A 22,760-nucleotide genomic window follows, 5' to 3' on the forward strand; every position below is an offset into this window, starting at 1 on the left:
TTCCTATCATATATGTTGTTTTTGTGATGGTATCTTTCCAAATAAGGCTTCAAAAATCAGTCCAAAAGTATGACATTTATTCACACACTATTAATGGAAACTTTGGAAGCCAAATTTCAGTAGTTTTGAAATACAGTATATTAGTACTAAAAGGAAGAAATTTAGAACAGAACAACTGTTTTGAAACCCCCCTACTTTAAAGGTTATTTGCCCCCTTTAAAAATGGGAATGTGCACATAATTTTGTGATTAGATTTCAGGAGAGGTCTTCTATTGAAAGATTCCTCATTCCATAAAGTGGGATGACTCTGTTCAGGTAGGATCACGTGGTATATTTTTTGTAAAATACAAGATACATTTAGTGAATGTAAATGTTTTTATTAGAGTTTGCATGGAGCATTCTTAGGCTATAATACTTCATTGCATTTTAATTTTAAAACAATTGATACAGCTTAGAAAGCAATATTGGAAAAAACAATCAGTCAATAAAGAGGGATTTTAGGACAGTTTGAAGAAAATGGGGAAGATCATGGAAAAGTAAAAAGAAGACAAAATTTGCAGTTTTACATGAAGTCAGGGTGCTATCCTGCATATCTGGAAAATAACCAATTTTTTCATGGGGTGAACATATCAGGTAATATGTTTCAGTGCACATAAATATTTCTTACCAAAATTATTGCATATTACAAGATTATTTTTCCAGGTCCAAAATGCATATATACTGTATGCATTTTGAATGCTGCTTTTGATGCCAGATTAGTTTTTTATTCATGTTGTAAAATTATGAAATAAAGTTCTAAGATTAGATGTTTCCCTTAGTTGGTATAAAATGAGTACAGAAGTATGTGAACATGAGTATAGTAATTCCAAGGAATGCAGTGAAGTGAAATATTTTTCCCCAAAGGGATGACTTGATATGTTTTGAAGAAGAATTGTCTATTGTCCGAGTTTTCAAGGGCTCAAGAACACGATCCCACTGGGTCAGAATTGCATTTCTAGCTTTCTTCCACTTTCCAGGTCCACAAAGGCGATACTGGTAAGAGGTACAAGGACCAAAGAAGATCTTCAAAGCTAGTTTGGGGTCCTGTAGTAAAAGTAATGGCACATTGGGCTTAACCCCTATGCAAAGAGCAATATCATCCATGTAGTAAACAAATAGTTCCTTTTCTTTCTCATTGCTGGAAGTACCCCTGAAGCAGAAAATAAATGGAAATTTTAATCAGCATTCTGTAGTTACAGATGGTGAGAAAGACATGGAACTTATGGGCCAATTACCATGCCATGTGTTGGGGACAGCTTGATCTGTCAAGTGGTGAATTTGTCTGGAATCTTCACATGGGCACAACTAGGCAAAGTGTTACCATCCCCCTTGAATGCCATTGAACATTATCTAGTCTGGCCCAAGTGCAGTTAGTCTGGAATATTGCTGTGAAACAAGCATGAGTAATAAAGTAGCTAACTGAATTCTACATGTGTGGATCTGTTGTTCATGCTTGACACCACAATGGTTTTAGCACTGAGGATTGTGATTCAGCAATGCCCAGAGAAACATTTCTTGTGAACTTTGATGTGGTAAGTTTCACTGAAAGAAATGCATTCTAGATCCAGACATTAGTGAAAGCCAGAAAGTTGTGAAAGTAAAATTTGTTAAAATAAAACAGCAGCGAACAGCAAAATACATAGTAGGATATAGTAGAGAATGAATTAAAGATGCTACATAGCAAAATTAATTCAGTTTAAGTGTACATGAAATTAAATAAAATATCCTTGATCAGATTAATATCCTTTGGGAGTACAGTATAGTTTATTACAATTACAATTTATCATAATGAATAAAAACCTCTATCCCTGCATTAAGAGACATTATACATTACACATTTAAAAGCTTAAATATATTAAGCTATGGAACTTAACAGTAGGTACATCTATGAGAAAAAATCTTGGATTTTTTGCACATTTGCTTCATAATGTGGATTTGATGATACATGAGGGTATGTTCTTTTTTATAAAGCAATTTTAAAATTTTGCAAACTTTGGAAAATGCTATAAGGAGATAGGTGGAGAGGTTAATGAGAAGAAGAGGGAAGGGGGTTTTTTGCTCTTCCCTCCTCTTTCTCTTCATTTTTCTTGCACTGTGCTTTTCTTTTTCTTGTTTTTTCTTTTCATCCTGTTGTGTCTTTACATTCATAGTTACCTTATCTACTTAGTGTAATTTTCTATTTTCTGTTTATATCTCTTTGTGTTCTTATTTTTTTATAGATTTAATTCTATTTTTTAAACTTTCTTCTTTTTAATTTTTTATATAAAGGAATTAGTAATTAGGTTTGTAATTGGATTAATTGGACAATATTTGGTGATCCTATTTGTTTTGTTTCCCCCCCCCCTTTGATTATGCTACCGCAAGATGTTTTCAATTTTTAGGGGTATTTTTTAATAGGTGCTAATTATCTGTAAAGTGTTGACTTTTTTTTACACCTATGGTGGAGTTCACGTATAGTTTTAAACATTATTGCGTATAATTTATCTTCTGGTATTTATTGGTATTATTGTGAAAACAAATATTTTTCTAGTGTGGTGCAGGAATATTTTGTCTTTATCCTTTGTGCCATCTTATTGCTGCTTTTAATATTGTTGATGGCAAAATTAATAATATTTTGTTAATTTGGTGTATTTGCACTGTTCTGGTTATTTATTTATATGTATGTAATATGTTGATGTGACTTGAATATATTTTCTGCATTATTAACACATTGGTCAAAAACTAAGAGGCCACCGAAGAGACATGTGGAATCAGTGCTGCTTTACTAAAGCTGAATATATGACAGAACTGGTGGCCCTAGCAGCTGCACTTTATAATGTTATATTTGTTATATGTTGTGTTGTCTAGTACAGTGTTTCCCAACCTTTTTTGAGCCGCGGCACATTATTCATGTTTTCAAAATTCTGGGGAACACTGAAGGGGGGGGGGGGCGGCGGGGCTAAAGAAAAGTTTGGACAAAAAAAAATCTCTTCCTCCATTTCACTCTATTTCTCCCTCCCTCTTTCTCTCTCTTCCTTTCTTCCCTTCTTTCTCTCCATCCCTCTTTCTTTCTTTCTTCCTCTCTTTTTTGCTCTTTCTCTCTCCCTCCTTCCCTCCCTCTATGTCTTTCCCTCTCCCTCCTTCCCCCTTTCTTTCTCTCTCTCTCTTGCTTTCTTTCCCTCTCTTTCTCTTGCTTTCTTTCTCTCATTCTCTCTCCCCTCCTTTTTCTCTCTCTCTCTTTCTCTCTCGTTCACCACGCCAGCAACAGAGAGAAAAAGAAAGAGCCAGAGAGAGCCAGAGAGAGAGTGGAGTGCGCAGCAGCCATCAGCCTCCTCGCCCTCCCAGACGTCCCCAGCGCCCGACCTCGCGCCGCCTCCCGTTAGCCTGGCCGACTTTTCCCTGCTGCCATTTTCTCTTCATGGCGCAAAGCCACACAGTCCCGGACTCCCGGATCGCTCGCTTCTCCGTCCAGCGCGGCGCTTTCCTGGGCAGATGGCTTTGCTGACCGGAGAAGCGAGCGATCCGGGAGTCCGGGACTGTGTGGCTTTGCGCCATGAAGAGAAAACGGCAGCAGCGAAAAGTCGGCCGTTTTCTCTTCATGGCGCAAAGCCACACAGTCATGGACTCCCGGATTGCTTGCCCCAAGGCAGGAGGCGGCGGCGGAGGAGAGTGGGCGGATCGGGCGGGCAATGGGGCAGGGCGGAGAAGCCAGGGGCGCGTTTGGCCGGAGGCACCGTGGGGAGGCAGGGGCAGGGAGGTGCGGCAGTAGGAGTAAAGGGAGCCGCGGCTGCCCCTGTCTCCCCATGGTGCCTCCGGCCAAACGCGCCCCTGGCTTCTCCGCCCTGCCCCATTGCCCGCCCGATCCGCCCACTCTCCTCCACCGCCTCTCGCCGCGGCACACCTGACGGTGTCTCGCGGCACACTAGTGTGCCACGGCACACCGGTTGGGAAACGCTGGTCTAGTAAATATTTGTATATGTTTACAGTTCACTGTGCTTTCCTTTATGATGTCATATTTGCACTATAATAATAAACATACTTGACTAAAAGATTTAACAAAATGACTCATATTATTAATCTGTCAAACAAGTGTACCTTGTTGTAGTGGCAGGGTTTAAATTTTTTTTGTGAAAGGTAAATTTAATACATAATTGGTATGTTGCAAAATAAAGTAGTTTAAAATGGCGGCGGGGGGGCAGACACTGAGGCTGTATGGGGCTCCAAAATTCCTGATGGCGGCCCTGATTATGCCTGATATTCAGAATCCTCTGATCCAAATAACATATCCTTGAGTGGTAGCTGGTTCAAATGAAATGTTGAGAAAGTAATGCGAAGTTAGGCCTAAGCCTGTAGTCCAGTGAAGGAAAAAGCATGCATCCTAAGTCACGGACTGAATCGAAGAGGGGTTGGTCTTGGGGGGTGTCCTCCTTTTAAAAATAATCGATTCAGTCCTGATTACATCACAAGACTGTCATAACCCAATCTATTGGAGGATAGCTCCACCCACTGGAGAAAATAAATTTCACAGCTACTTCCTGAGATATTCAATAAGAAATTCATTATACCTAGTATGGGGAAAAATAAAAGCTAAACATTATTTAAATATACCATACTGGGTATCAATAATTGAATCACTAACACACCCAGGTAGAGTGAATTTGGGATAATATACCAAGATATAATGATATTTTGACAGGGGATGGCAAGTTAAAATCTGCACAAATCTTGCAGAAACAAGGAATAGAAATGGACTGGTTTATGAGAATGCAGCTACAATCAAGATTTGAGACAGACAACAAAACAGAAGGCATTAACTTAAAAGCAATCAAGTTAGGTGAAATAAAGGAAGGGAAGACAAATTGATAAAGAAATTATATAACTATTTACTTTCCGTACAATTAGAATTTGAACAAGTGAAAGAAACAATGATAAAATGAATGAAATATGTTGGACATACGATTGAATTATAAAAATGGCAGCAACTTTGGGAAAGAAATTATAATTATGGCAACAGCACATAAGGAGAATATGTAGAAGATACTTTATAGATGGCATATGCCACCAGAAAGGATAGCAACAATTTTTAAAGATAAATCTATGAAGTGTAAACAGATGCCAGGGTCCTTTTACCATATATGGTGGACATGTAGTGAAGCTAAAAAATACTGGATTATGATTAAAGTATGGATAGAGGAGATGGTAAAGCAAAGTGTTGAATTAAAGCCTGAGATGTTCTCTTTAAAAAATTTTTTTATTGAATTTTAAAAACAAAAGCAAACACAAAACAACAGCAACAACGTTAAACTTTCAATAAATTTGTATAGACATAATGAAAATAAGCAAAGTGAAGAACAAAACAGGGAAAGAAAAAACAAAAACAGAAAAGAAAAAAAAACCAGACATAAATAAAACATACATTTGGGATATTTACATCCCCTTCTCATTCAGAATTTTGGTTGGAGATGTATGCATTTTTACCTTATTTTGATTAATGTATTGCTTTGCATATTTACATATTTGCTTACTTTTTTACAAACTTAGATTCTTATCTTTGAACTGTCTTTCTGTACAATTTCTATTCTTTCTTTCTTTCTTCCAATTATAAAAGTTCTTCCTTCTAGTTTTCTTGACAGCAATCTCTGTACAATCCATCGCCTTTTTAATTACTATCCCTTCTTCCGGTATATTTTCATTTTTCCAATGCTGGGCATATATGATCCTTGCTGCTGTCAGAATATGGATAATCAAATACTGGATTTCTTTTTTATACTTCTTGTTAAAAATACCCAATAAAAATAATTCTGGTTTTTTTCTCAACTTCTTCTTTTGTAATTTCTTTTAGCCATCCCCCTACCATGTCCCAATATCTTTTGGTCTCTGGGCAGGTCCACCATTGATGGTAAAATCTTCTGTTTACCTTTTTGCACTTCCAACACTTGGAAGACAGATTTGGGAACATTTTTGATAGTCTTTCTGGTGCTAAATGCCATCTGTAAAATATCTTGCACTAATTCTCCTTGAATGTATTAGATCGAGTAATTTCCCAATTAACAGACCAAAGTTTTTGTCATTTATCTAGTTCTATTGAGTACCCAACCCCCCCCCCCCAGCTAATCACATTATCTTTTACTATATCCATCTCTGTTTCAATTCTAATTAAACATTTATATGTTTTACCAATTAATTTTTCCTTGCTTTCCATGAGTATCGTTTCTAGGCCTCACTTTCCCATTTGAAATCCTTGTCGTTTCTTATCTTTTTGGAAGATATCTTTTATTTGAAAGTCCACCAATCCAATGATTTGCCTTTTTCTTCCGATTCTTCCTTGGATCTCAAATTTAATTGTTCATTCAATAATTCTTTATATCTAATTGTATTTTCTGATCGTATTAAATTTGGATGGTATTTTAGTTCTGTTGGTGAGATCCACTCTGGTATTTTTGGACAGTGTGTTTTTTAATTTCTCGCCAAATTTGCATCAATGAATTTCTTAATATATGTTTTTTTAAATATAAAGCCTGAGATATTCTTACTGGGCATTCTACTGGAGAAATTTAACAAAGAAGACATGTGCAACAAACAAAGTGCACATGGTGACAGCTGCCCAAATAGCATATGCTCAAAAATGGAAAATTAAATGTGATACCGATGGAAGGAGAAGTTTTAAAAAAATACTGGACTGTGCAGAAATGAATAGACTAACAATAAAAATCAAAGATAAAGAGGACTCCGAATATTATAAAGTATGGGTGAAATTCTATGACTAGTTACAGGGGAAATATAGATACAGAGTGAATAAAGGAAGAGAAAAGAATATGGAAATAACTTGGATAACCAAGATGACAAAACTAGACGAGGCATCATTAGATAAATGACATATACCTAAGATGTTTATGAATACGAAGTTGAAAATAAAAAGCATAATAATAGAGGCAGAAAATTTAGAGAAGTATAGAAATAAATTACCAGACTGTCATATTAAATATCTAGTAGAATAGAGTTATTTACTTAGTGAGAGTTATTTCACTCTCACTAGAAGGAGAAAGAGGAAGTAGAAAGGAAGGGAAGAAGAGGAGAGAGGGGAGGTGGAGGAGAGAAAGAAGAAAGGGGGGAGAAGGTGTAAGAAAGTAGATGGGAGAGGAGGAGAGAAGCAAGGGAGTGAAGAGAGAAGGAAAGAACAGATTGGCTAATAGTAAGACTTGAAGCTAAAGTAAACTATTAATTGAATGGATATATGTTTTTGGTATATATGTTATGTTGTATATATGAGGTAACGTGGGGAATTTTTTTAAAAAAACCTGGGGGGGGAAATCTGAAAAAAAGTTGGTGACAGCATGGACAGTGCTGGAACGCATACTCAAAAGGAAGAGAAAAATTCAATTTAAAAAAAAAAGATGATGGCACCCATGGACCAGCACCGACCAATCCAGTTCGGTGACATCATAGTGACGTCACCAGCGGGTCGCTACTTGTTCGGTCAAACTGGTCTGAACAGGAAGGAACCCATCCCTGGTCTGTTTATCTCTCTTTTGTCTAGCACAAGAACAACTCAATGGGATATTATTTGCTTTTCTTGATGTTTTTTCTGATTTAAAGAAAACAACAAAAAACTCTTCTATTGTTATATACAGTATATGCAAACCAAACATATAACAAGTGTTACCTGGAATCAAAAATATCTAATTAGAAGTGTCTAACCACACAGAAAAACCACAATTGAATAACTCAGATGCTTCTAGGTCAGATTTGCACTGTGCCTCATCCACAGAATTTTACGTTAAAATGGGTGAGCATTATAACACCTTCTCTCTGTATCTTTCTTATCCTAATCGAAACTCAAAGGAAAAGAGAGAATTCTTTTGTAAGAGCTCATATTAAGACTTACAAAGTGGCACTCAAGGCGGCAAGATGCACATACCATGCCACCTTGATTGCATCAGCAGAATCCCACAAGTTACAGTCATACAGTCAACATGGGAGGAAATGGGTGATAGGAATGATGAGAAAAACTAGTAGAAAGAGCATTTCACCGAGGCAGTCTTTGCCGGCGCCATCTTGGATCACAATATCACTACACAATATATGCAATATTTTTCCCATGGTTTTAAGGCTTCAATAATTTTTTAAATATGTTCTGTGTTCTCTAACGCCATTAAAGGACTGGGATCAGTATTGCAGATCACCATAACCCTTCTGCCTCAAGGATCCTAAAAGATTTCTTTTTATGTTTAGTATATATCACCTTTCTATTAAGAGGGTACATTGGATAGCTCTGAATACATTCAGCACCTATTTATGCTGAATACATTCAGCACCTATTTATGCTGAATACATTCAGCATCTATTGATAAAGAATATTAAAACAGCCAGGAAGAATTACACACACTTCTGTACCTGTTAGATTTTTTACCTATATATTGAAGCAGCAACTCTTAGGCCACAGGTTATATAGCAGCCGTGTGAGATGTCATGGGCCTTCCTGGGTATGCCCATGTTTTGTCATTGCTCTATGAGCTGCATTGGCTACCAATTAGTCTCTGAACACAATTTAAAGTGTTGGTTGTTACATGTAAATCCCTACAGGCCTTAGAACCAGATTATTTACAGGACCATCTCTTGCCTTATATATCCCAGTGGCTGGTCAGGGACCACAGAGTTGGCCTTTTCCAGGTCCTGTTAGCCAAGCAATGCTGGCTGGCAGGCTCTAGGGGAAGGGCCTTCTCTGTATTTGCCCACATCCTTTGGAATCAACTCCCGCCAGAGATTCTCATGGCTCCCACTCTCCCAGCCTTTTGGAAGACACTGAAGACACATCTTTGGTGGAAGGCTTGGGGCTGTCAAACATAGATATTCTGTTCCAGCCTACACTGTGACTGAGATATGGATGAATGTGATTGAATGGTTTTAAGGCAGGGGTGGGCAATTAATTTTGCCATAGGGCCACATGAGAAACAGTATCCAGTACTGTATATTATTGGGTAGAACTGAGTTAATTATATTAATCCGGCCCTCTAAAACCATCCCTATGGCAAAATTAATTTATAATTATATATTATATTATATTATATTATATTATATTATATTATATTATATTATATTATATTATATTATATTATATTATATTATATTATATTATATTATATTATATTATATTATATTATATTATATTATATTATATTATATTATATTATATTATATTATATTATATTATATTATATCATATCATATCATATCATATCATATCATATCATATCATATCATATCATATCATATCATATCATATCATATCATATTATATTATATTATATTATATTATATTATATTATACTATATTATTATAATTATAATTATAATTATAATTTAATTGCCCACCCCAATATATAGTATACACATGCTGGTTCTAAATCTTCTTTATTAGATTTGTATGCTAAATGAAAAAAGCTGAAATCATTTGGTCATTATCACTTCACTATAATTCCAAATTATGAAACATTATTATCCTGGAAAGTTCCTTTATCCAATTTTAAGTTAATAATTCATTCAATCCATATAATTCTACCTGATTATTTCATTTTTTTTAAAAAAAATCCTAAAGTTGTCTAGTTTCTTTCTACTTCTATTTTTATCTATCAAGGAACTTGTTTGCTTTCCATAAAAGGGGAGAGATTCATATTTAATAGTTTTACATTTCCAGAGTAATACCATTTCTCCTTCCTTCCTTCCCTCTTTCCCTTCTCCTTCCTTCCTTCCTTCCTTCCTTCCTTCCTTCCTTCCTTCCTTCCTAATTAATTAATATCTAAAGCAGTATGCAAAGATAAAATGTTTTGTCCCAATTTTGATCTTTAGAATGCTGCAGTAGCAAGAAGGCTTCTACCCTTATTGTTTCAATATAGGATAAATTAAAGAAAGTTATTGGTAAATTCTCCCAGCTTCCCTTCTCATTGTGTACCCCTGCAGGCAGGAAAAAGCAACCTTCTATTGTAGTCACTAATGTACGAATGGGTCAGGATAGGCAGCTGATTAGAATGCCTGATTTAGCAATCTGTCAAGTTACCTAACATGACACTGAAAACTATATAGAAGAATAGGATTGGAAAGGATCTTGGAGATCTTCCAGTGAAACCTCCTGCCTATAGCAGCAGATCCTAGATCTGTGATGGCAAACCTATTGCACACATGCCAGGGGTGGAACCCAGAGCCCTCTCTGTGGACCCGCACACTGTTGCCCGCTGCTCTTCTGGTTTCCGGCGCACATGTGCCAGTTGGTCTTTGCTGGTGCTGGAGAACCAGAAAATGGCCTGAAAAATGCCCACCCCCCAAAAGGCAAGACCACATGCCAACTGGTCTTGGGTTTCCAGTGCTCCAGCATACGTACATGCATGCATATTCACGCACATGCACACATATTCTTATTTGGGCACTCGGTGTTGAAAAGGTTCGCCATCACTGTCCTAGATCTTTCTGGATGGATAGCTATCCAGCCTCTTTTGGAAAACTACAGTGATGGAGCACCCACAACTTCCAGAGGCAACCATTCCAGTGATTAATTGGTCTCACTGTAAATAAATTTCTCCCTAGTTCTAAATTGAAACTCTCTTTAATGATCTTCCACCCATTAATTCTTGTCCTGCTCTCAGTAAGTGAGTCCCTCTTCTCTGTGACAGCTGTTCAAGTATTGGCAGGTAATTATCCTATCACTCCTAGTCTTCCTTTTTATTAGACTAGAAGGTGATGGCGAATCTTTTTTTCCTTGGATGCCAAAGGACCATGTGGGCATGCTATCCCACAGGTGCGAGTAACCATACCCATAATTCAATGCCTGGGGAGGGCAAAAACAGCTTCTCCCACCCCTTTGAAGCCCACTGGAGGCCGGAAATGGCCTGTTTCCCAACTTCTGGTGCTCCCAATAGGCTCATGTTTTGCACTCACCAGGCTCCAAAGGCTTCCCTGGAGCTGGGGGAGGTCCCTCTTCGGAGAGGGGCAGCATAGAAATCCAATAAATAAATAAAATAAATAAAAATGCCCTCCCCCATCCTCCAAGAGGCTCTCTGGAAGCCAAAAAGGCCTTCCCAGAGCCTTTGTGTGAGCAAAAAACCAGATAGCCGGCACACACATGCACTTTGGAGCTGAGCTACGGCAATGGCTCATGTTCCAGCAGATATGGTTCTGCATGCCACCTGTGGCACATGTGCCATTGGTTTGCGATCACTGAGCTAGGGTTTGAAGATGAAATGAAGGCAATGTCATCAGGACATGCTATTTAAAAACTGGAACATGTTCATCCTGTGGTTAGGAGGAATATGAGCTTAAGACCTTAAGCTCATTTTTTCTTCTTAAACCACTCAATGTCAATAGAGGACCAGTTGCTGAAATTACCAGGAGTTGAGATAAGTAGAACTAGATATTAATTTTTTTAAAAAAAAACCCAGTGTGGATCTTTGTTATGCCCTTTCCAATTTATTTCATTTTTGTGATTTGTTTTGCCTCATCTTATTTTAGGAGCATCATGTCCTCTCTTTATAGAGTTTCTGTCTCTTAACTTCTTCCCAGGAACTTTGCATATATCTTTCAGGGTATTTACCAGAAGGATACCTTGAATTAATGTTTGTTGAATTTCTGGGTTAACATTCTCCTTTCTAATTCACTAAAGCAGAGAGGCAAAAAGTACCAACTACAGCTTTTAAAATAATATATAACATTTCATACTTTTTAAGGAGCCTTTTCTTCTGCTTAGCAATTTCATTCATCATTCTGTTCATTGGAGGCAGCTTATTAGATCCTGGTAAGGAAAAAAGAAACAGCATGAATGAGTTTTGACCATGACAACTTCAGCGGTTGTTTTGAATTTCTTTAAGAGAAATGCCCTGTTAGGCTCACATTCTGTGGCTAGTCACAATGTTAACTATAAGATAGTCATCTTATTAATCATATTACAGATGTTTAACCAAAGTGTTCACAACCTCTGATGTAGGGAGCAAATTTCTAAGTAATCTGGCCACTAGCATTCTGCCTGTCTGCCTTTTCCGTTCATCCATCCCAGCAACTTTTGAAGTTTCACTCATGTGCCACTACATGTGTAATACAAATAAATCAGTTTCTCATTCAAATTGTTTTCACAACCAAGCACACAAGATATGTATGTGAAAAACAATACTATGTGAACTGAAGATCTTAACTAAGTACTGTTTTTCTGTTATCTTGCACCGATTTATAGATAAAAAAACAACAATATTAAACATCCACAAAACACATAATCTTTCTATATGGGTTCAATTTATGCGTACAATATTGGTTAATACTTATGTTGGATTATACATCAATCATAGCTCTTCTGTGCTACTAATTAATATCTATATCTTTTAAAATCTCTTCGATTTGTAACTATAATCTCTGCTACAAACTAAAGTCCTAATAAACAAATGTATTAGATTTGTATGCCGCCCTGAGTCCCACAGAGTTGGCCTTCTCCGGGTCCCGTCGACAAAACAATGCTATCTGCCGGGACCCAGGGGAGGAGCTTTCTCTGTGGCGGCCCCGACCCTCTGGAATCAGCTCCCCCCTGAGATTAGGACTGCCCCCACCCTCCTTGCCTTTTGCAAACTCCTAAAACCCCACCTTTGCTGCCAGGCATGGGGAAATTGATTTCCCCTGGCTGTTTTGTTTTATGTTTGGTTTGTTTGGGTTGTATGAGTGTTTTTAAATTAAGGATTTTAATTGTTCTGCTGTTTTTAATAATTGGATTTGTAGTTTGTATGCTTGTTGTGAGCCGCTCCAAGTCTTCGAAGAGGGGCGGCATACAAATCTAAATAATAATGATAATGATAATAATAATAATAATAATAATAATAATAATAATAATAATAATAATAATTGGATGACTATCATCTTATTTGTCTATATCAGTGATGGTGAACCTTTATTGGTTCACGTGCCAAGAAAAGGGGGGGTATGGAGAGGCACGTACGTGCATGCCCACATCCTTAATTCCATGCAGGGACCCCACATATGTAAGCATAACACCACCCTGCTCCTGGCATGCAATGACATGCCCATTTTTTGCTCTCTCCAGCCTTCAGATCCTTTCTAGGTGTCTATGGAGTGCGAAAACGGCTTTTCCTCACACCCCAAGGTCCTCCCAAGGCCAAAAATGGCCCATTCTTCAAACCAAAAATGGAACTTCCAGTTCAACAGAAACTTGGCAAACAGAACATTTCCAGCTTCTGTAGACTTCGGGGGGGGGGGGGGGCATTTTCACCCTCCCCAGGCTCCTTGAAAGGCTCTGGAACTTGGGGAGGGCAAAAAATGAACCTTCCCCATCCCCTCTGGAGGCTGAAAACAGGCTGTTTCCCAACTTCTAGTGACCCCAGAACAGTGTTTCTCAACCTTGGCTGTTGGAAGATGTATGGACTCTGCTGGCTGGGGAATTCTGGGAGTTGAAGTCCACACATCTTCCAGCGGTCAAGGTTGAGAAACACTGCACCAGAAGATCTGAAAATAAACTGCCCGGCGAGTACATGCATGCCAGACCTGAGCTTGCATGCCTAATGATATGCCTCTGTGTACCACTTCGGGCATATGTGCCTTAGGTTCACCATCATGGGTCTATATCCTGCATTTTTCTGTGAAATTTTCTTTTTCACCTATTTTGCAAACACCTATAAATGGATACTGTAAAATCTCCACTCCCTCCCTACTCTTAGAAGAGTGGCTTACTGCCCTAACTGAAACTACATTCCACAATGTTTCTTTTACTGATTGTGTCCTAGGCTGCTATAGTCAGAAGGTGGGGTGTGGGGTTCACAACCACCAAAGTGATTAATTGGAGAGTGGGATTTATGACATGTCCAATGAGACAAGGGGAAAATAGGGTCACAGGGGCATGCAGAACTCAGTTCTGGCTGCATCGGTGTACAGTGATCCCTCGAGTATCGCGAGGGTTACGTTCCAAGACCCCTCGCGATAGTCGATTTTTCGCGATATAGTGGTGCGGAAGTAAAAACACCATCTGCGCATGCGCGCCACTTTTCCATGGTGTTTTTACTTCCGCTACATACAGCTCGCCGCCTGCCCACCTGCCGCTTGTCCGCCGCCTGCCCGCCCGCCGCTTGTCCGCCGCCCGCCCACCCGCCGCTTGTCCGCCTGCCGCTTGTCCACCGCCCTCCCGCCCGCCGCCCGCCCGCCGCTTGTCCGCTCGCCGCTACCGCCCCTCTCACCGCCGAGTCCTCCTGCAGCAGCGCTGGCGGCCACCGTTCCCCGTAAGCACCCACCTGCCCGCCACTCGCCCACCCGCCCCGCTCACTCGCCGCTACCGCCCCTCTCACCGCCGAGTCCAGCGCTGGCAGCCACCGTCCCCCGTAGGCACCCGCCCGCCCGCCGCCCCCCCCGAAAGAGATGAGAGAGGGAGGAAGAGAGTGTGAGAGAGGAAGAAAGAGAGAGAGAAGAGTGGAAGGAAGAGAGAGAGAAATGATAGAAAAAAGACATCATCGGGTGAGAAAAACCATGGTACAGTATAGCAAAAAAAACGGGGAGTATTTTTAATTTATTATTTTTTAAAAAATCGCGATATAGCGTTTCGTGAAGATCGAGATCGCGAAAATTGAGGGATCACTGTATTGCCAGAATGCCGCTTCTAATAAATCTTTGTATTTCTTTTGGACTTTGGCTCATGGCTCCTGAATCAATTAGGAAACTTAACAATAGTATTGTGATGAGATTTCTATGATTTTTGGCTTCATAAAATTTAAAGCTCACATGGGTGCAGACAAACATGAGAATGTTTTAGCATTAAATGTACTGTTAATATTAAAGTGGAAAGCAAATTTAAGTTGAAATGTACTGTTTATGGACTAGTCTTACCATTAAACACTCTTGTAACCCAGCGAGCCTGAAGTTCCACTGGTGGTAGAATAGATCCTGTTACTGATATAAAACCTATGAAGGCAAGTGTGGGCTTCTCCAATTGAGGAGGGAATATTTGTTTATAAAGGAATGTACTGCTTTTGCAAACATTGCGAACCGATTCTTCCAGGAAGACAAATGAAGCAGCATAGCCTGTAGTAAAAATGACCACATCTATATTTTCTTCTATAGTTCCATCTTCAAATATGGCAGAAGTCTCACTAAACCTTTTCACATTTGGCTTCACAACCACTGAACCACAGAGGATGCAGGTGGGCAGTTCATCATTTAAAATGACGTATGCCAATGAACTGTTGGAAAGAACAAAAGTAGAAAGAAGCACTGTTTGCTCAATTACCCCCATTAGTCTAGTCCCATTTGCAGGTACTACCAGTGGTCAGATTCAATTATTTTTACTGTTTTCTGTGGGAAATGGGTCATGTTACTGGGTGGGTGTGGCTAACTTGATTGGTCTCACCCTTAGGAAATTTCTCCTTAGTCTAACTCACAATATAATAGCACAATAAAATGGCACTGTTGCAACATATATATTAGAATAAAATAACAGAGTTGGAAAGGACCTTGGAGGTCTTCTAGTCCAACCCCTTGATTAGGCAGGAATCCCCACATCACTTCAGACAAGTGATTATCCAATCTGTTCTTAAAAACGTCCAGTGTTGGAGCATTTACAACTTCTGGAGGCAAGTTGTCCCACTGATTAATTGTTATGTCAGGAAATTTGAAGGGCTCCTACAAAAAGAAGAGAATCAATCTAATTTCCCAAGAACTAAAACGCACAACAAGAAACAATGGATAGAAACTAACCAAAAAGAGAAGTAATTTAGGACTAAGGAGAAATTTCCTGAGTGAGACCAACCAATGGAATAGCTTGCCTTCAGAAGTTGTGTGTGCTCCATCACTAGATTTCAAAAAGAGTGAGAAAGTACACCCCCAAAAGCATAATGCCAGGAACTACTAAAACAATGCAAAAAATTTAAAATAGCCATTCCTCCATAAAATCAACCCCAAAACAAACACAGCAGGTGAGAGGGAAATTAAGGGCAGCTGTTCAGGCAGCAAACTTATTTTGCTTTTGAAAGATTTATATTGACTCACACTGCACAGACAAAAAAAATGTCAGCATTACTGTTGAATATGTAAATAGTTGAATGCAAATAGTTTGAATTTGAATGTTTGAAGTTGATTGGTTGTTACGTTTGAGCAGGAGAATTGTTTAACTGTCAACCCAGCCTTGGGCAGGGAAAAAGATAGGAACCCAAGTGTTGCACCCAGTTCGTGCCTAAATACTTAGTAGCAGCTTGGAGACAATGTTATTACTGAACCTCAGCGAATAAAACAGTTAATCTTTTAGCGTCTGAAGCTCATTTATTTCAATTACCTTTTTACTTCCACCACCTCCCTTATCTGCTTGCCTGGATATTAAATACTTCCAAATGTTGGCTACTTCTTCAATTGTTAGAATTAGATAGTAGAGAGAAGATAGCAGAATTTTTACCCTGTCTGACTTGCTATCAACTTAAGTGCCACAGAAATTTTTCTCCTTTTATTTTTATTTCAAATTTTATTGAAATATATAAAATATATGGCTAGTCATAGATTATCCTTCAAATGAGATATGAGAAGTAACCCTAGTTAATTAGTTGAGTGACTAGTTAATCAGCAGATGGGCAATGAAGTTGTTAAGAGATCAGCCTGAATCAGCTTGGGTGATAAATTTGATACAGGAGCCTATAGATACAATCTCTTCTTTGTGAGATCAGTTCTAAAATTTTTACATTCATTTTTTAAAATTATCAATGTGCAAATGATAACCTGCTTTTAATGTCTCCTATAACTGAGTTAGTGTCCAGTTCTCAGTTTTTCTAAAAAAGCAAAAATAATTGTGTGTATCACAAGCAAGTATGGATTTGAGAATTCTCCAGAAACATAGCTCGCAGAACACTTTGGGGAAATGCTCAAGAATCAGCAAATAACTAGCTATTTTAACAGTATATGAAGAAGAAAGTTTGTTAAAAAAAGCACTGGGAAAAGAAAATTTGACAACAGACCTCTGTCTTGCAAATAGCAAATTAGTTTTTACTTACTAGCAGACTTCATCTTTTCTAAGCATTTTTGCAAATATACTGTAATGCATAGTAAAAGAGATTACCTTTTAATAGGGATCAATCCATAATTCTTATGGTTAAACCATTGATTGAATTTCTTTGCCAATAACTTGTCTCTAATGCTGATAGGAAGAAGTCTTAGAATGAAGTTTAGAAATCGAGTTTGGGAGATCATATCTCCAGGCCAGCCAGCTTGTGACATTCGACTTACTACCCAGGCTCCATTTCTGGTGCTGAGAAAGACCTAAGGGGCGAAAAACTGAAAAGAGCATTCCTAGGACCACTCCAAATAATGATGAGTGGGAAGTGATCTAGTCTTGAAGTAAAAAGCAAAAAGGAGGTTAAATCCTCTGGTAAGGTAGACAGTGTTACTAAAACAAAAACATTAAAATAATATCCAATGGAGACACATAGTATGGAAGAGCAATATTATCTTAGGCTTACGACTAAGGATGTGAGAATAATAAGACCTAATAATCCATAGAGGCTACAGAATATGGCAAGATAAAAATTTTGGGTAATACAGTGATCCCCCGCTCGTTGCAAGGGTTCCGTTCCAGGAGCCCCCGCAACGAGCGGGTTTTCGCGAAGTAGCGATGCGGAAGTAAAAACACCATCTGCGCATGTGCAGACGGTGTTTTTACTCCCACAGCGCTAGCGAGGAGCCGAAGATTGGGGGCGGCGCGGCTGTTTGCCGCCGGCATGGGGGGCTTCCTAGCAGCCCCCCAAACCCGGGTTGGGGGTCCGGGGGGCGCTGTCTCTCGGCGCTTTCGTGCTGAGTCCGGGAGCGAACTCGCTCCCCGACTCAGCTGGAAAGTGCCGAGAGACAGCGTGGACAGGCCCGTTCCTTGGCGCTGTCTCTCGGGGCTTTCGTGCTGAGTCCGGGAGCGAACTCGCTCCCCGACTCAGCTGGAAAGCGCCGAGAGACAGCGCCAAGGAACGGGCCTGTCCACGCTGTCTCTCGGGGCTTTCGTGCTGAGTCCGGGAGCGAACTCGCTCCCCGACTCAGCTGGAAAGCGCCGAGAGACAGCGTGGACAGGCCCGTTCCTTGGCGCTGTCTCTCGGGGCTTTCGTGCTGAGTCCGGGAGCGAACTCGCTCCCCGACTCAGCTGGAAAGCGCCGAGAGACAGCGCCAAGGAACGGGCCTGTCCACGCTGTCTCTCGGGGCTTTCGTGCTGAGTCCGGGAGCGAACTCGCTCCCCGACTCAGCTGGAAAGCGCCGAGAGACAGCGCCAAGGAACGGGCCTGTCCACGCTGTCTCTCGGGGCTTTCGTGCTGAGTCTGGGAGCGAACTCGCTCCCCGACTCAGCTGGAAAGCGCCGAGAGACAGCGTGGACAGGCCCGTTCCTTGGCGCTGTCTCTCGGCGCTTTCGTGCTGAGTCCGGGAGCGAACTCGCTCCCGGACTCAGCTCGAAAGCGCCGAGAGACAGCGTGGACGGGCCCGTGCGGCGAGAATGAACGGCGTGGGCGGGCGGCAGCGAGGAGTTTGCGTGGGCGGTGGGGAAACTCCTCGCTGACGCCAGCAAGAGGGGGAAGACTCAGGGAAGCCGCCCAACAGCTGATCTCCCGGTTGCCATCTACGCATGCGTGCCCACGGGCACGCATGCGTAGATGGTATTTTGACTTCCGGGTTGAAAAATAGCGAAGTACCCTGTTCGCAATGGTTGGGGACGCAATAAACGGGGGATCACTGTATTTTCAAGAAATAATTAGAAAGCAGTGCAGGAGGGGCAATAATTCTGAAATAAGTTACAGCTGGTTCTTGACTTATGACCAAATTTCTGTTGTAAAGTGAGACAGCTCTTAAGTGAGTTTTGTCCCATTTTACAATCTTTCTTGCTATAGTTATTAAATGAAACACTGCAGTTATTAAATTAGTAACAAGGTGGTGAAGTGAATCTGGCTTCTCCATTGATTTTGCTTCTCTGTAAAAGTTGATCATTGCAACCATCATAAATATATGAACCAGTTGCCAAACATCCAAATTCTGATCATGTGACCATGGGGATGCTGCAATGATAATAAGTGTAAAAAATGATCATAAGTCACTTTTTTCAATGCCATTGTAACTGAATGGTCGCTAAACGGATGGTTGTAAGTCAAGGAACATTTGATTGCATCATTATGATGTTTTAAAACAGGAACATTTTGGTGATATCTATCAGCTACCAGGCCTTTTGTTAGTTTTCTGAACAAAGCCTTTAGACCTATACTTGGAGGAAATAGAAAACAACTAAAGTAACACCATAGAAACAAATAAAACGAAAGATTTCAGGAGATGCATGTGCTTAGACTAACTTTGTTGAAATAGCTATGCCAGTCATAGTCAACAACTCAGAAGAAAATACTGTAGTAATAAAAGTTCTACTTAATGTTTACTTGTCATGCACTTAGCACATGACTCCTCATGAAAGGAAGAGTGAAAGAACATCAAGTAGGCACTAAAGATATGGCAAAACCATACTTCACTGCTTCTGACTCTGCTCTTTAAAAATTGATATTGTGCGATGATGATGGTGACTCCAAGATAAAACCACTTATTTCCTACTAAAAAGTAGGAGCATTGCAGTCATTGATTCAGCAAACGATACCTTGGCAGCTGTGCGGCTCACTTCCACGGCAACATCGCCTCCAGTGTTCCCAGCACCAAGGATCAGAACTTTTTTACCCTCCAACCCTTTGGGATCTCTGTATTCCCAGCTATGCATGTAATGACCTTTAAAGTTTTCAATTCCTGTAAAATGACAGAGAAGACAATGTCGCGTTTCATGAGACATTTCTCCCTGACAATAAAACAGTTTCTTTTCATTATTATCAGCTACTCAATACAGTGCCAATGATTCTTTATTAAACTTTTCAGTGTTTATTCATATATATCTGTCCGTCCGTCCATCCGTCCCTCCGTCCGTCCCTCCGTCCGTCCCTCCGTCCGTCCGTCCGTCCGTCCATCCATATCTATCTATCTATCTATCTATCTATCTATCTATCTATCTATCTATCTATCTATCTATCTATCTATCTATCTATCTATCTATCTATCTATCTATCTATCTATCTCTATCTATTAGAGTCTATCTGCCAAGAGAGTTAGGGGAAATACTTACCATAGCAAGAGATGTCTACATGGCCCTATTTTTTAATTGTATGCAAAATGGCTGCCCAAAACCTTGGATAAAATCATCTCAAATGGGCTTCAAAGCATCTGTGAGTGCAAATATAGCAGCTCTCTGCAACACCTTAAAATATCCTTTTCTACATACATTGAGTCCCTTGATATTCTGCATAAGAGCTTTTTAAAAGCATTTGATTGGATCTACTGGCAATATTATGCTGGACTAAAAAGTCCTAGTCTACTGAAGCCCTGACATTATCAGATTTATTCAGCTGTAAATGGGACTGCTTTTCTTCTGTTTTCTTTGCATGTAACAGGGCAACTTGTTTCGTTGTCTCTAATACCATTTAATTCTTCTGCCTCAAGTATGTAGTTATTGTAATGACCCATTTCTCATCTATAAAAAAATTGAAATCCAAAATGATTCCCAACACCAAGTATCATGTATGCATGTAATGACCTTTAAAATTTTCAATTCCTGTAAAATGACAGAGAAGACAGTGTCAGTTTTCATGAGATATTTCTCCCTGACAATAAAACTTTACAATGTTTATCCACACACACATACACACATGGGTATCTGTGTATCTATATATTTCAGAGGCTATCTACCAAGAGAGTTAGGGGAAATAGTGTACTATAGCAAGAGACAGCTACACAGCCCCATTTTTAAATTGTATGCAAAAATGGCTGCCCATTTATCCTCTCAAATGGGCTTCTGTATAGTGAAGGCCTACCAAATATTTGTCTACCACACTGTGGGTGTAGCTTATGCATGCTTTCCTGCATTTGCTTTCAATATCTTTCAGTGAAAATTGGGTGCTCTGGGGTGGAGCTCCATTTTCGCTACCCCACTGCACCCCCCCCCCCGTGTCCAGGGAGTAGCTCACCCCTGCTTCTATCTGTGCAAATATAGTACCTCTCTGCAACATCTTAAAATGTCCTTTTCTATATTGATGCTCTTGATATTCTGCATAAGAGAAGCACTTGATTGAGTCTATTGGCAATATCATGCAGGGCTAAATAGTCCTGGTCTTAAATTTATTCAATTGTAAATGGGACTGATTTTTTTCTGTTTTCATTCCATGTAACAGGGCAACTTGTTTTATTGTCTCTAATACCATTTAATAATTCTGCCTCAAATAGTTATTGTAATGACCCATCTCTCATCTATGAAAAGATTGAAATCCAAAAAGATGTGATAGGAATTGTGCAATTTTGAGAACATAAATGGCTACCATGGGGGAAAATGGGATACTCTAAGACAAAAGGTGAAATAAGGTGGCTTTAGGTCTTTATCCCTACTGTAATTCCTATTATAATTGCCTCTCTGCTTTCTGAATCTGCTGTTCTTCATGGGAATTTTTTTTTTTTTTAAAAAACACCATTCTTCCCATTGAAAATAAGCAAGGATATGGGGAGGATAGCAATTCTCATATTGCAAGAACATGTAATAAAAATGCTTTTTGCCCAGAGTGTTACCCTATAACACTCCGTCCTTTACCACTGGCTATTTCTTTTTCAAATTATACATGCCAAAACTAGAAAGGTGATTTTAGTCTGATCAAGGATAGCTCCAAAAATTAATAGTGACAAACCATTTTCAATGTGTAGTCCTTATTTGTTAGATTATTGGTACCACATCTATATGTAGGGAAGTAAGCAATGGGGTATTTAATACTATAGAGGGATATAGCATTGCTTCCAGCTGTACGGATTCAGCTCCAGTGATCTTAGAAGCCGATGTCTTAGAAGAACTTGAACGATTAAAGATAAATAAGGCAATGGGTCCAGATGGCATCCACCCCAGAGTTCTTAAAGAACTCAGATCTGTCATTACTACCCCCCTGACTGATTTATTTAACCAATCCTTGTTAACAGGAGAAGTTCCTGAGGATTGGAGAATGGCCAGTGTTGTGCCTATTCACAAGAAGGGCAGTAGAGAAGAAGCTGGTAACTACAGGCCAGTTAGCTTGACATCAGTTGTAGTTAAAATGATGGAGACTCTACTCAAAAAGAGGATAAATCAGCACCTAAAAAACAATAACTTATTGGACCCAAATCAGCATGGCTTTACTGAAGGCAAATCATGTCAGACTAATCTCATTGATTTCTTTGACTATGTCACAAAGGTGTTGGATGAAGGTGGTGCCGTGGATATTGCCTACCTGGACTTCAGCAAAGCCTTTGATATGGTTCCACATAAAGAGCTGATAGATAAATTAGTGAAGATTGGACTTAATCCCTGGATAGTTCAATGGATTTGCAGCTGGCTGAAGCATAGACATCAGAGAGTTATTGTTAATGGCGAGTATTCTGAGCAGAGTCAGGTTACAAGCGGTGTGCCACAAGGGTCTGTTCTGGGTCCTATTCTTTTTAATATGTTTGTGAGTGACATAGGGGAAGGTTTGGTAGGGAAAGTTTGCCTATTTGCCGATGACTCTAAAGTGTGCAATAGGGTTGATATTCCTGGAGGGGTCTGTAATATGGTAAATGATTTAGCTTTATTAGATAAATGGTCAAAGCAATGGAAACTGCAGTTTAATGTTTCCAAATGTAAAATAATGCACTTGGGGAAAAGGAATCCTCAATCTGAGTATTGTATT

At 39.6% G+C, this 22,760-nt stretch overlaps 1 protein-coding gene across 9 annotated transcripts in view; it reads right to left on the reverse strand.

The window, feature by feature from the left end:
* Positions 1 to 356: 356 nt before the first annotated feature.
* The window catches only part of LOC139164521 (dimethylaniline monooxygenase [N-oxide-forming] 4-like), a 46,607-nt gene continuing 24,203 nt past the window's right edge, over positions 357 to 22,760 (reverse strand). For 7 of the 9 annotated variants that reach the window (XM_070746773.1, XM_070746776.1, XM_070746774.1 and 4 more), the window contains 5 exons: positions 19,634 to 19,776; positions 17,087 to 17,286; positions 14,875 to 15,227; positions 11,725 to 11,797; positions 357 to 1,189 (listed from right to left, as the gene is read on the reverse strand). In XM_070746773.1, the coding sequence (XP_070602874.1) occupies positions 802 to 1,189; positions 11,725 to 11,797; positions 14,875 to 15,227; positions 17,087 to 17,286; positions 19,634 to 19,776 (1,157 nt within the window). In that variant the 3' untranslated portion in view covers positions 357 to 801. The remainder of the gene's footprint in view (positions 1,190 to 11,724; positions 11,798 to 14,874; positions 15,228 to 17,086; positions 17,287 to 19,633; positions 19,777 to 22,760) is intronic. The other 2 variants (XM_070746777.1, XR_011558630.1) reach the window with 2 other exon arrangements.

This window comes from Erythrolamprus reginae, chromosome 3 (genome assembly GCF_031021105.1).
Source record: "Erythrolamprus reginae isolate rEryReg1 chromosome 3, rEryReg1.hap1, whole genome shotgun sequence".
NCBI classification, from domain to species: domain Eukaryota; kingdom Metazoa; phylum Chordata; class Lepidosauria; order Squamata; family Dipsadidae; genus Erythrolamprus; species Erythrolamprus reginae.